Source organism: Capricornis sumatraensis, chromosome 16 (assembly GCF_032405125.1).
Source record: "Capricornis sumatraensis isolate serow.1 chromosome 16, serow.2, whole genome shotgun sequence".
Taxonomy (NCBI): domain Eukaryota; kingdom Metazoa; phylum Chordata; class Mammalia; order Artiodactyla; family Bovidae; genus Capricornis; species Capricornis sumatraensis.
The window spans coordinates 66,719,404-66,733,731 of NC_091084.1; the positions used below are offsets into that span (position 1 = coordinate 66,719,404).

The 14,328-nt window shown below is 46.2% G+C and overlaps 1 protein-coding gene across 1 annotated transcript; it reads left to right on the forward strand.

Annotated features, from left to right (window-relative positions):
• The first annotated feature begins 1,267 nt into the window (after positions 1-1,267).
• On the forward strand, positions 1,268-3,405 carry FJX1 (four-jointed box kinase 1). The gene has a single exon (XM_068988992.1). It carries the CDS (start codon positions 1,268-1,270, stop codon positions 2,579-2,581), a length of 1,314 nt encoding a protein of 437 aa, XP_068845093.1. The 3' UTR covers positions 2,582-3,405.
• The last annotated feature ends 10,923 nt before the right edge of the window (positions 3,406-14,328 follow it).

Below are 14,328 nucleotides of genomic sequence, written 5' to 3' on the forward strand. Positions count from 1 at the left end.
GTTTTTTCATTTTTTGAGTTGAAAATCACATGTGGGGCATAAAGTGACTAAATGACAGTGAGCTTTCAAAAAATACGAATGCTGGCCACTTGACTAAAAATAGTGAACTTTCCTGATAGAGGGAAAATCAAGCGGCATGCTACTTGGAGACCCCCGTTTGAATTTTAGTTTCTTCACTTACTGCCTCTGTGGTCTTGAGCAAGCTCGATCCCTTCTGCGTCCCCCAGGAGCCGAATCGTGTCATTCCCTAGAGAAACCGTCTCTAAGGCCCCGTCCCCTGGACTAGGTCGGATCTTGAGTTGTAAGGTTGTCCATCTCCCTAGACTGTGAGTGAGCTCCGTGAGCAGGGGACCGCTTCTGTGGATTTTACTGCTCCGTGTCCAGAAGCGAGGACAGACGCTTTGTAGAATGAAACCTGCCTAGGTGTTCTTGCACAGTGAGGTCGAATTCCCAGAGAGTCCCTCGGGAAAGGGCGAGCGACCAGTCTCAAAGTACACAGGACCAGGGCAGTGAGCGCGCTCGGGAAAGGCGGTGTCGGTTCAAAGTTGTTTGCTACAGATGGTTCTTCTAACCTGGCTGGAGTCACATCCTCTGTGGCTCGGAGAGCTCCCCGGGGATTTATATAAGGCAGAGTGAATCACAACGCTGGAAACGGACAAGGCAAGAAGACCCGCCCCCATTCACTCCGGGCGGCGCCCGGAGCTCGATTGGGGGTTACTCTAAACTTTGCAGGAGAGACTCCGCGCCCACTGCAACCCCCATGAGAGCCAGCGGCGCGTCGTTACCACCCCGCGCGACTCCAGCTCCGTGCCGCCTGCTCCCACGCCCCCGCGCGGGCGCCTGCAGCCGGGTTTCCAGCTCCCGGCCCCTAAGTCCCCGACTGAGTGTGGGGCCGCTGCTCCCGCTTGGAAGGAGCCATCGCCGCTTTAAGGGGAAGAGGAGGGGAAGGGGGCGGAGGAGTGGGGGGCGGGGAGCGGCGGCGGAGGAGGGGGAGGGGGATTCCCCCCGCCCTCGCTCCCACGTGGTCCGGGCGCCTGTGAATCGCGCCCGCCGGAGGGTCTCACAGCGAAATACAAAAGCAGCTGGGAAGCGGCAGCCAGGCGAGTTCTCAGTGCCGGGCGGAGCGCTAGGCAGAGCCCCGCAGCCGCGATGGAGCTGAGGCGCCCGGAGCCCCGGAGCCAACGAGCTGCCGGGCCCGCCTCGCCACCGGGACCCGGGTGCCGGGGCTCGGCTTGAAGCGGCGGCGGCACCGGCGCGGCCGCGGAGCATGGGCAGGAGAATGCGGGGCGCCGCCGCCACCGCCGGGCTCTGGCTGCTGGCGCTGGGCTCGCTGTTGGCGCTGTGGGGCGGACTCCTGCCGCCGAGGACCGAGCTACCCACCTCCCGGACGCCCGAAGACGGACTCCCGCGGCACCTGGCCCGGAGCGGCGGCCGGGAGCCCGCGCCTCGCTTTCCTCTGCCCCCGCCCCTGGCGCGGGACGCCCACGGCGGCTCCCTGAAAACTTTCCGGGCGCTGCTCACCTTGGCGGCAGGCGCGGACGGCCCGCCCGGGCAGCCCCCGGGTGAGCGCAGGCGGCACGTGCCAACCGGGCGGCCCCGGCCGGAGGAACGCGCCGCGGTGCACGGCGGCGTCTTCTGGAGCCGCGGCCTGGAGGAGCAGGTGCCCCGGGGCTTCTCGGAGGCCCAGGCGGCGGCGTGGCTGGAGGCGGCGCGCCGCGCCAGGGTGGTGGCCCTGGAGCGCGGGGGCTGCGGGCGCAGTTCCAACCGGCTGGCTCGCTTCGCCGACGGCACCCGCGCCTGCGTGCGCTACGGCATCAACCCGGAGCAGATCCAGGGCGAGGCCCTGTCCTACTACCTGGCGCGCTTGCTGGGCCTCCAGCGCCACGTGCCGCCACTGGCACTGGCTCGGGTGGAGGCTCGGGGCGCGCAGTGGGCTCAGGTGCAGGAGGAGCTTCGTGCCGCGCACTGGACCGAGGGCAGCGTGGTAAGCCTAACTCGCTGGCTGCCTAACCTCACCGACGTAGTGGTGCCCGCGCCCTGGCGCTCCGAGGACGGCCGTCTGCGGCCCCTGCGCGCCGGCGGCGGTGAGCTGGCCAACCGGAGCCGGGCGGAGCTGGTGGACCTGGTGCAATGGACCGACTTGATCCTCTTCGATTACCTGACGGCCAACTTCGACCGGCTAGTCAGCAACCTCTTCAGCCTGCAGTGGGACCCGCGGGTCATGCACCGAGCCACCAGCAACCTGCACCGCGGCCCCGGCGGGGCGCTGGTCTTTCTGGACAACGAGGCGGGCTTGGTGCACGGTTACCGGGTGGCAGGCATGTGGGACAAATATAACGAGCCGCTGCTGCAGTCTGTGTGCGTGTTCCGAGAGCGGACGGCGCGGCGCGTCCTGGAGCTACACCGAGGCCAGGACGCGGCCGCCCGGCTACTGCGCCTCTACCAGCACCACGAGCCTCGCTTCCCGGAGCTGGCCGCGCTCGCCGACCCCCACGCTCAACTGCTGCAGCGCCGCCTCGACTTCCTTGCCAAGCACATTTTGCACTGTAAGGCTAAGTACGGCCGCCGACCCGGGACTTAGCATTACCCGGAGGAAGAGAGAGTGTGAGACCCCTGGCTGGGGGATGGATGATGGGGGGAAGGGCCGTCGCCTCTGCCACCTCCTGCGGACCAGCCGGCCAACGCCCAGCCGGAGACCCGAGCGCGAAGGCGACCGAAAACTTCCGCTTCACCCACCTGCCCCTTTCTCGCAGTCCCAAGCAGTTTCCTTTCAAAGTTCTGGGAGGATGAGCTCACCCAGCCTATAAAAGGATTCTTCCCTGTGCCAGCACGGAGTTTGCATCCAAAGAAACTGGCTGCTGCCGGAGTTTGGCCCCCGAGTGGCAGTCTCGGTAGGAGATACAGCCCCTTCCTTGGCAACCCCTCCACCCGCCCCTTCCCTTCCCGAAAAAGGAAAACTTCTATTGGAGCCATTGAGCTAATTCTGCAATTTCCTACCGATCGCCGCGCTGGTGGCCCGGGAGCAGGGCTCTGACACTGGCTGGTGGAGCCCCCTTCCCGTGTTCTCCCTTTGTTCCGGCTCCGTGATGGTGAGGTCACTGTTAAGAGCTGGGGAACCGCTCCGATAGGACAAAGGAAGCAGGACCTACAGAATGGGGGAGCCCTGCAGACCCTGGCAGTTTGTCTGACTTGTTCCTTAACAGCTTGTCGCCTTGGCCTGAAGGCTACAAATGCAGGACTGCCTGTGTGCACGGAGTCAAAGAATGAATTTCTAATCCCTCCCCCTTCCCAACCGGCCAAAATTTTGACAATGAGGATGTTCACCAGAAGGAAAAAAAAAAAATCCGTTTTATGCACTTTACTTTGTTTTTATTTTTATTTTTTATTAAGAAAAACTTTTTTTTATTTGACAGAATTTGCCTTCTATGTATATATGTGCATAAAGTGTGGTGTAAATATACTAAACAAACTTATATTTCAATAAAAGGGAGTTTAAAATTTAGAATTTAATTCCTGTGGTTTTAACTATTGGAGGTATCTGACATCCTACCTGGTTTTTGAATAAGCTTAAGGGTTTCTCCCTTGTGGATGTGCTTTTACAACAAAGGACGCATGTATATCCCAGTTGTGACCACAGAACTTAAGAGCTGAACAAAGGCAAGAGCAGATTCCCTGTCCTGCTCACTCAAATGAATCCTAGTGCTGGATATTTCAGAGTTCAGCAGAGAATGTGGGGGATGGTGGAGAAAGACATGGAAGGAAAGTATTCTATTTCCTGGCAAATAAAACTTTGATATAAAAGGATTTTACTGTAATAAAGTCCTATATTAATCATTTGGCAAATATGATAGAACCAGATGTGCAGACTGAAATATGACAAATGCCCGCCCCCCTTAAGCTTAACTACTATGGTCGTGTGTTGCACCTGATTTTCAACATTGTAATTACTGTGCATCTCAATGTGTACCAATAATAAGTTGAGCACATGTTGCAAACAGGTAGAGAAAGTCATAAATCAATTCTTCTCTTTAATCTCCCAACATAAATTCCATTGCATCCAGGAGATCATACTCTCCAACATCTGGACTCATCCAGCTCTCTAAAGGGATTGTACTGGTTAATACCCCCCACCAGCCCTCCTCCTCGTCTTGGCTCCGCCAGGTACTAAACTGCATGGTCCCCTCAGAGCAGCCATTGTCAGACCAGGAAAGTGTGTAGTACTTTGTATATGGCGTGTGGACCATTAACTTCTTGGAGATTTCAAACTTAGAAAACATCTTTGTATTTTCTTAAGCTTCGTTTTGACCCATAGGAGAGAGGAGAGGGAGGCAGTTTATGAATGTATTTTTGTAATGGCCCATTGGTGTTTTATCTTGGCATTTTATTTGACATGTGGATCCAAATAACCTTGCCTGTTATCTTTTTATTTAACGACCTCTAACTCAAAGCAACTTTTGGCTACTTTAATAGATTTTTATTTGACTTGCATTTGTAAACCTGGGGTTTTATAGACTCATGATGGTATTAAATCTCTGGGTTTCCCATCTCACTGTGCATTACAACACAGCGTGTAATTTAACCATTTAATGCCATCCTTATGTTTCAGTGCCTCTGCTAAGACAACTCAAAAAAAGAATCCATAAACTTTGTGGTGTAAGCCAAATATTTTCATAATACAGCCGCAGACAGTAGTGATAATGGGAAATCTTTTTCAAGACATTAATGTGAAACCTCTGATTGTTACATCTTTCAAAAAAACATTTTCCATTTCTGATGATTAATAACTATGTGAGATGTGCTGCCCAAATCAATAGAGGCTGCTCCAAGAAAAGGATAAATATTCAGCAATCTACATGTTTACCCGACATGTTCATGGAGAAAAACCATGGGCAGAGTGAAGTTAGAAGTTTCACAGATGAACAGGAAATACACCCTGACTCCCATTTAACTTCAGCACTGGTACACTCTGGGCCAGCAGCATTCTCCACATTCCTCCTGAACTTCAGTTCCAAGCCCAGACTTGACCATGGTTAACTCGGAGCAAGAAACTAAGGGTAATTTAAACAGTTCTCAGATTCTTTAGTGAACCATTTCTGCCTGTTTGAGAAATAAGTTTAATTACATGGTGGAGTTGTTAAGGGAACCAAAAAATTACAGAGAAGAGGTTTTAACTGTTGCTATTCCTTGTGGATAATCGGTAGGCTGTGACATGAAAAGATCAATTAACATTTTGGCATGGTCAGTGAATGCTGCTAGGACCAAATCATTTTTCAGATGAAGAAAAAAAAAACTTTCAGGCTGTAGCATGATGTAAAAGAGTAATGAGTTCTGCAGGCAGACTATATTCTGAATTCTGTCCCTCACCTATTTACTTTCAGCAAGTCATTTAATTTAGTTCTCTCATCTATGAAATGGAGATTCAATCAGAGTATTGTGGGATTTAAATGTTAACATAGAAAACATAAGGATACATAGAGGTACTTAAAAAAAAACTCACTTCTTATTGCTCTTTAAAAAAATAAAAACTCTTGCCTTTCTTACAGTTCAGTAAATTTCTACTAATTTTCATTATCAAAGTCAAATTTAGAAGTTTCCGAGTACAGGTCCAGTTTTTTGAAATGAATAATAAACTAATTTTTAAATGATTGAGAACCCTCTTCTAGAATACGATCCTGAACAAAGCACTGGATCCTATGGCCAGGGGCACAGGTTTGATTTCTATATGAGCTTGAGTGGGTGGTTTCAGGACCCAAGCAGACCCTCTGCACCAAAGGCAGCTGCACTGCAAATATATGAGGATGATTTTTTTCAAGAGTAGATGGCTCATTGAAAATCCATCACCACTTCTGGAAGGCATCAAAAAGTGATGAATCTTTGCAAGAACAATCCTCCTCCCAATTCCTTTTGCCAAGAGAAAGTAGGCAATTGACCTTTACTCTCTGGATTTGACTGTTGATTAATGCACTTTGTCAATGACATAGTTCTAAACTCTATTAAGAGTGCTTGCCCTCCTGTCTTCGGATCCTGAAGAAAAACAAATTATTTTAACACCTCTCAACACTTCTCCATCTTCTGCCTAGGACTGCAGCTAGGAGAGTCCTCTTAAGGCCTAGATGTTGATTATTTGGATTAAATGAGTAAATATTTGTAATATCCTCAGAACAGTGCCTGGCACAGAGTAAATGTAATATAAATGTTTGCTCTTTCATGGGGTAGATCGTTTTCTTCTCTAAGTCAAAACCATAGGCATTTTGAGTCCCAGACAGGATCCTCTTTCATAATCCTGCTATATCTCTGCAGTCAGAGAACACTTTCTACATGCTTCTATTTTGGCTCAGGAAGACCAGCCAGAGTGCAAGAGTCTGGCAGGAGTTACCTAAAGCCCACAGTTGTCAGCTGGTTGCCTTCTTTCTGAGAATGCCCTTGTATGAGTTGTTGCAAGTAACCCTCTCTTTTTCACAGGGAGGCTGTGCTTCTATTTCTCAAATGGCTCATCAGCCCCAGGGAACAGTAAGCTGTGGAACTGTGCACCTTCTGATCTACCCAATTGGCATGGATCATCTAAGCCTGGGCACAGATTATTTATCCCTCCACACACCTGCCCCATCCTAGGGAACCACTGATCCTGGGTGGTGCAAGGTTGGCAGGAGTATGAAAGGAGAGGGGAGTCCAGTTGATCCAAAAGCACAGGAATTGCTCCAGGAAGGAATCGAATGTCAGCTGCCAAAGTGGCATGGAAACCACAGGGCAAGAATTGACACCCACCTCCAAGCATGCTTTGATCATTAAAGTCAAATGGAAAGGATATTGTAAGCCCAGAGAGGAAGGCTGTCTATGAGTCATGGGCTTGGGAAAGTCATTTCCCCTCTCTGACTCCAGGTATCTTACCTGGAACAAGGGGTGTTAGATTAGATTGGCAACTTCACAATGTTTTTCACCAGAACCAAATGGCAGCCCACTCCAGTATTCTTGCCTGGAAAATCCCATGGACAGAGGAGCATGGCGGGCTACAGTCTAGGGGTCACGAAGAGTCGGACACAACTGAGCGACTAACAACATAACATGCCCTTGTGTGTGTTGTCACATGAAACCCCATCTTTTACACAGGGAGGCTGTGATTCTATTTCTCAGTGGCTCATCAGCCCCAGGGAGCAGTGAGCTGTGGAACTGTGCACCTTCTGAGCTACCCAATTGCCATGGACCATGCCAAGTAAGACACACTTTATGTTGCAACCCAGGATGCATGCACACGCACACAAACACACAAGTGAAACAAAACTTTCGCAAAACAGTCTATACAACACACTTTTAGATGCAATTCAATTTTATTCTATTCCTCCTCTTCCTCTACTCCCAATGTTAGTCCTGACCCTCTAAACTGAGTTAATAACTCATCAGTGCAGCATAGTCTACCCTAGGCCAAACACTGGATTAGGTGGTTGGTAAGCTCCTTCCCAGCTTCCCTGGTGGCGCAGACAGTAGAGAGTCTTCCTACAATGCAGGAGACCTGGGTTCAATCCCTGGGTCAGGAAGATCCCCTGGATAAGGGAATGGCAACCCACTCCAGTATTCTTGCCTGGAGAATCCCTTGGACAGAGGAGTCTATCCGGCTACAGTCTGTTGGGTCACAAAGAGTCAGACACAACTGAGCAACTAACAAACACTTTTCACTTTTCAAGCTCCTTTCCACCTCCACGGTTCTAGGGAAGTTCCATTTATATAACCAGTTCAGCACCCACTATAATTTTTCCCCAAAGGGAATTCAGGCAGATTTCAATTTTGTATATTCTCTAAAAACAAAAGACTGAAGTATATTGCGAAACATAACTGGAAGAACTGCTCAAAATCTCACCTGGGGTCTTTTCATAAACACCTTTAAAATCCCCTAAATGTGGATGGAATATAGCTTTCAGTTTGTTCCCACCATGTGTGCAAATGTTGTGAAGCTTTGGAAGGGAAAAAATTCTTTGCATCTCTGCCTCAACATGGCCCAAGGACGACTCAAGAGGACGGTTTCTTTTCTGTGTATTCATAAAGATCAGATGTAAGAGTCATAATTTTTTAATGTGACTGTTTTACCAATTTCTCTTTCTGTGTCCTGCTGTGGGGGGAACTGCATTAATAAACTATGTCTCAGTGCTGCCTAGCTGGAATTTTTTTCTCTGCAGGATTCCTCCAAATATAGCTAAAGGAATGCTCATTTTATTTATCTTTTCAACTTTCTTTCCATTCTGGCTATGTCTTCTTGATATTTTTGATTTTTTTTCTCTTAATGGCACCTTAATTTGGGGGGAGAATAGAGAGCTAATTGTTCTTTGAATAACAGTGACAACAAAAAAGTTTTTTTTTTTTTCTCCCCTCCTTGATGCCATATGGTATCCTTTATGGCTTTAACCGTTATTTTACACTCTATCTAGAAAAAATTAAATAGCTTATGAAACTGGCCTTTTTCCAGTATCAGCTCACAGATTATACTTTGCTGAGAAATTGTGGGTTAATAATAGAGAAGTGTCACTTTTAATTTGATGGCCCTACATCATGCATTTATCTCTGCCTGTTTACACCTTCCCCTTAATAATTTTCTTCAATGTTTGTTAAAGTCTTTGTCTCCATCCCATAACTGGCCTAGAGAAGCAGGGAGAGTGGGGGCTGACTGTAGCCATGATCCTCTTTATCTTTTTCTTTTTAGTTTTGATAAATACACACATCATAAAATTTGCCATTTTTAAGTGTGTACAGTCAGTGATATACTATCAACTTGGTACAACCATACCGCTATCTATTTCCAAAACTTTTTTATTGGCCCGAACAAAAGCTCTGTCATCATTAAGCCGTATATCCCCATTCCTCCTTTCTACCAGCCTCTGGTAACTTCTAATCTACTTTCTATCTCTGCAAACTTGCTTATTCTTGTTATTTCAGGTAACTGGAATCCTACATATTTGTTCTTTTTGTCTGGCCTCTTTCTCTTACCCAGCCATGATCCTGAAGGCAACATGACAGAATGTAAGCAGTATCATCTGGGAACTGGCAAAACTGCACTGGGGTCTGATTTCCATACTTTTCACACCAATTGATGAACTCATTTTCCTCATCTTGAAAAACAATGGGAAGGCTAGATGTTCTCTAGTATCCCTTTCAATTCTAGAAAATGCTGTGTTTTTATGTACTAATGAATTTGACCCCTAGCTTCCAGTTTCTTCTCTCTACCTGAAGACTCCTTAAAAGTCTCAGGTCATATGCTAAGTTCTGTGGCATCAATGATGAGCAAGATAAGTAAGGTCTCTGCCTCTAAGGAGGGTAGAGTTTACTGGGGAGGATGGGAAACAATCCAGCAGAAACAATGTGATCAATGGTTTTGCTCAGTCGCATCCAGCTCTTTTGTGACCGCATGGACTGCAGCACACCAGGCTTCCCTGTCCTTCACCATCTCCCGGAGCTTGCTCAGACTCATGTCCATTGAGTCAGTGATGCCATCCAACCATCTCATCCTCTGTTGTCCCCTTCTCCTCCAGCCTTCAATCTTCCGGAGAAAAGTGCTGTGGGACCAGGCAAACTAGTCTGGGGTAGGGGAGCCAAAGAAGTCTTACAAGTTGCCCTTGTGTTTGTCTTTGATTTTAAGGAAGTCTTGAAGAAAAGGAAGCTACAAAAAGAGATTTTCATTGTATTTCTGAAGATGTCTTGCTGACCAGACTTCAGGGAGGCTTAATCTTTACGGTTTGTCTTGGAGGGTTGAGGGAGTCCCATGATGGTGGTTTAAGCTTTTGTTACAGCAGAGATGCCATCTTTTTTTCTGCAGTATGACATATGCTTAAATATTAGTCATCCTGAGATTGGATCCCCGGGAAGGTAGAAATTTATATTATATATTGTAAAAATTCATATCATAGAGAAATTATTAATATTTGTGTCAGTAGTAGTAATAACTCCTTTTTGCTGAACAAGTGCTAACAGGCAAGACTTTCTGTTATGCATTTTGCCAGGTTGTTACGGAATTAGCAATGACAACCATGGATTAAATATTTACAGGTGTGAAAGCAAAGACTTAAAAAAGTAAATTTCCCACATGACTTGAAGGGGTGGAACTGTGGCTTGAAGTTAGATCTGTCAAGTTCCAAAGAGCAGGTTAAACTTTTTCCTTTTGTCTTCCTTCCTTTTTTCCCCCCTGTTTTTAAAATATTAGTCTTTTCTAACTGGTTTCTTTTAAGATCTTCTCTTTGTCCTTGATATCCTATAATTTGATTATGATGTATTTGGATGTAGATCTTTTATTCCTGATAGGCGCATGCTGTGTTTTTTTTAAGTCTAATGAACCCTTTTTATCAATCTTAAAAATTTTTCAGTCATTATCTCTCAGTATTTATTCTGAAATATTTTATCTTTTTTATTTTTTCTGTTCCTTCCTACTAGAAATATTATTTGGCATGTGTAGGACCATTTTCCATGGCCCAAGTTCTCTTACATATGTTTTATCTCTTAATCTTTCCAGGCTGCCCCCTAAGTAATTCCCTCAGATCTCTCTTCCAGTTTACTAGTTCTCTCTCCAATAGTGTCTAAGCAGCTATTTTATTCATCCCTGGAGTTTTGTTGTATTTGTCTTGAGTTTATTTTTATTTCTAAAAGTTCTATTTGGTTCTTTAAAAAAAAAAAAACCCTAAACTTTCTTTTTTAGAGGAATTTTAACTTTGTAGCAAAATTGAGTAGATGGTACAGAGATTTCCCATATACTCCCTGCCATACATATACATAGCCTCCTTCATCATCTACATTTCCAAGTGAGAGTTTCCAACCAGAGGGATTCATTTGTTATAACTGATGAACTTACATTAACACATCATCATCACACAAAATCCATATTTGCAAATAGGTTCATTCTTGGTGTTATACATTCTATAGATTTGGACAAATGTATAATGAAGTATCAGAGAAGGCAATGGCAACCCACTCCAGTACTCTTGCCAGGAACGTCCCATGGATGGAGGAGCCTGGCAGGCTGCGCTCCACGGGATCACTAGGAGTTGGACATGACTTCCCTTTCACTTTCATGCATTGGAGAGGGAAATGGCAACCCACTCCAGTATTCTTGCCTGGAGAATCCCAGGGACGGGAGAGCCGGGTGGGCTGCCATCTATGGGGTCGCACAGAGACAGACACGAATGAAGCGACTTAGCAGCAGCAGCAGCAGCATAATGAAATATATCCACTATTATAGTATACAGAGTATTACCAGTAACATCATTAGTATCATTAAGGGCAGTATCCTAAAACTTCTCTGTATTTTTCCTATTCATTCCTTCTTCCTCCTAACCCCTGGCAACTACTGACCACTTTATTGTCTCTATAGTTTTGCCCATTCCAGAATATCATACAGTTGGAATCATGTAGTATGTAGTCTTTTCATTTTGACATCCAGTTAACTTTAAGTTTTAGATAAAGATTAATATTGTAGTTTTGCATGCAATATTTGAGGTATGCTTATATTAAAATTATTTGTGGGGCTCCCATTGTAGTCCAATCGTAAAGAATTGGCAGGAAATCTGCCTCCAATGCAGGGGACATGGGTTCAATCCCTGGTCCTGGAAGGCCCCACCTGCCACAGGGCAACTATGCCCATGAGCCACAACTACTGCCTGGAGTCCATGCTCTCCAACAAGAGAATCCACTGCAATGAGAAGCCCGGGCACCACAACGAAGAATAGTCCCCTCTCCCCACAACTAGGGAAAGCCCGAGCACAACAGTTAAGACCCAGCACAGACATAAACAAATAAATAAATTTTTTTCTTTGTTTTTCTTAAATTCAAAGTTACTTAGATTTCTTGTTTTCTTTTATTTCCCTAAATCTGCAATCTGAGTCACAGAAGCTTTGTATTTCGTAATTCTGGATTTGAAGCTTGTGTTTGTGTGTGCATGCTAAGATGCTTCAGTCATGTCTGACTCTGCGACAGTAGGGAATACAGTCCACCAGGCTATATTCCTCAGTTCATGGGATTCTCCAGACAAGAGTACTGGAGTGGGTTTCCATGCCCTCCTCTAGGGGATCTTCCCAAACCTGGGGATCAAACCCTCATCTCTTATGTCTCTTGCATTGGCAGGCAGGTTCTTTACCACTAGCACCACCTGGGAAGCTACGAAGGTTGTGTTCATCCAGGCTTTTGTCTGTGACACTCCCATTTTGTTGAGGTTGAAGATGTGTCCTCCCCAAGACTTTTTTATTCCCTTGTGTCAGGCACTCCAGGGTTAAAGGCAAAACTGGCTCACTTTTATATTAATTATTCTGCCTGGAAGTCAAAGTCCTAAAAGACAGTGTAAATTTAAGTACTAAACATATGTGAGGACAGGAAGAGTCTTCCCGGAGAGTTTTATTTTCCCCAACCAGAGTTCAGGCTAAAACAAGCAGTCCGGTCTCACATCTCTCTTTGCTGGAAGGATATACTTACCATAAGGGACTTAGCTTTGTTAAGGCCTTGGAAAGATCCAAATCCACCCTCATCATCCGCAAGACAGGGCACATTAAACCCAGATCATCTGATTACAAAGATCACACACACACACACACACACACACACACACTCCTACACATCCGAGCAGCCCCAATTTCAGTTCACACCTATCACTCTGATTTTGATTCTCTCTTTGTTTTGGAACCCGCTGGGAATTTTCCTTACATTTTTATGAGTTCAGCTATGCATTTAAAAAGATGTTTGTTATATTTTATAAAACATTTATAGGTGTTTTACCAAGGGAAGGTTTTTAGGTCATGTAGTTAGTCTTATTGCTGGAGACAAAGTCCACCTGAGCTCTTTCTAAACCCTGCTATCAAATCCTGCTTGCTAGCTGGCCCTTACTTGAGGATTAGACGCCCTATTTGGTTATTCAGAGAGATTTCCCCACAGTGGAGACATTTACTTTAATAGGATTTGACCTGAAATAATCCATGAAACAAGTGACCCAGGAGTCAGTAGCAAATTCTGTTCTGTTTGCCACTAGCCAGTTTGAGATGTAAGGCAGGAAAATGATTAGAAGGGGAGAAGAAAGGAAAAGATGGGGAGTAAAAGAGAAGGTGAGTGAGCAGGGGTTGTTTAAAAGAGTCGCATGTGGTAGAGTGTCAAAGGGGCAGCCCTTGCCTCTGGAACATCTAGCCCTCAGACTAACCTTCCATCTGCCTCAGAGCCAGCGAAAGTGACGCCACAAAGCAGACAAAAGAGCTCGTACCTCCGCAGGTTACACTTAGGTTTAAAGAAGGTCAAGGATCTTCAGAGAAAATTACTTTCTATCTGCAGTCAGCTTCCTGCCTCCACCACAGCTCTCACATATGCAAAATTCAGCCATGCCACTTGGGCTCAGACCCCTTGACACTGAAGATTAGACTCTACCAGCTTTGTGAAGAAAACAAAGCCTTTGCCATCACATGTGACTCTCAACCTTGCATTTCCAGGCTCAGTGCATTTGGCTTCACCATTTAGTAAGCCCATTTCTAGTGATCGATTAGCAACACCACAAATGCTAATGAAGGGACTCCCTGGTGGTCCAGTGGTTAAGACTCCACGCGCCCAGTGCCAGGGGCATGGGTTCTGGTCAGGGAACCTACTGCAGGCCACAAGGCACAGTCAAAAAAATGCTGATGAAGGAAGAAGTTAAGCATCTTTGACTTCTTAAGGCATCAAGCTAGTAAGATAAGATGTTCAAAAAAAGTTGCTGTGCAGCTCGTTTCTCCTGCATCTCTTTACAGTTGAGCCCCACCCAGAGTCTCCTTATAAAATAACAGTCATGACCCAACTCCACATTAAATGTGTCTCTTTTCCAATGCTGTGATCCTGGGTGCGTGACTCATACCATACAAATTATTGTCATGCCTCTAGATATAGCAACTCAGAAGTTGGTGCTTCATATGAAATCCCTGTTAGGTTATTTTCAAGTGATTACTCATGGCCCAGATATGTGTAGTTATATCAGTACAGTTATGTTGGTTGTTAGACTACTGAAATACTTCTAGCAAGGTTGATGAATGCTTATTACTGCCAGGAGTTCCCAGAGTGCCTCTCCCACTTTCCCAAGCACCCCAGGCCTTCTCTGAGTAATCCCCACACCACACTATGAACCAGTCACTAATAGGTTAACACCCAGACCAGCAGGAGGTCTCTTGGACCAGTGTTCCAGCACTAAGACCAACAGTAAATTCTGATCACTCCTTGTGTGATATGAATATCATCCCTGCATATAAGGTATAACAGTATAAACTCCTGAAACAGTGGCGTTGTCATCCTAAGCCTTATCCTTGGTTCCCATGCTTTCTTCAAAGCTTTCATCTATTTGGCAAACAGACAATG

Excerpts from the sequence above, each read along its gene's own strand:
- FJX1 (XM_068988992.1), top strand. The coding sequence starts at position 1,268 with ATGGGCAGGAGAATGCGGGGCGCCGCCGCCACCGCCGGGCTCTGGCTG.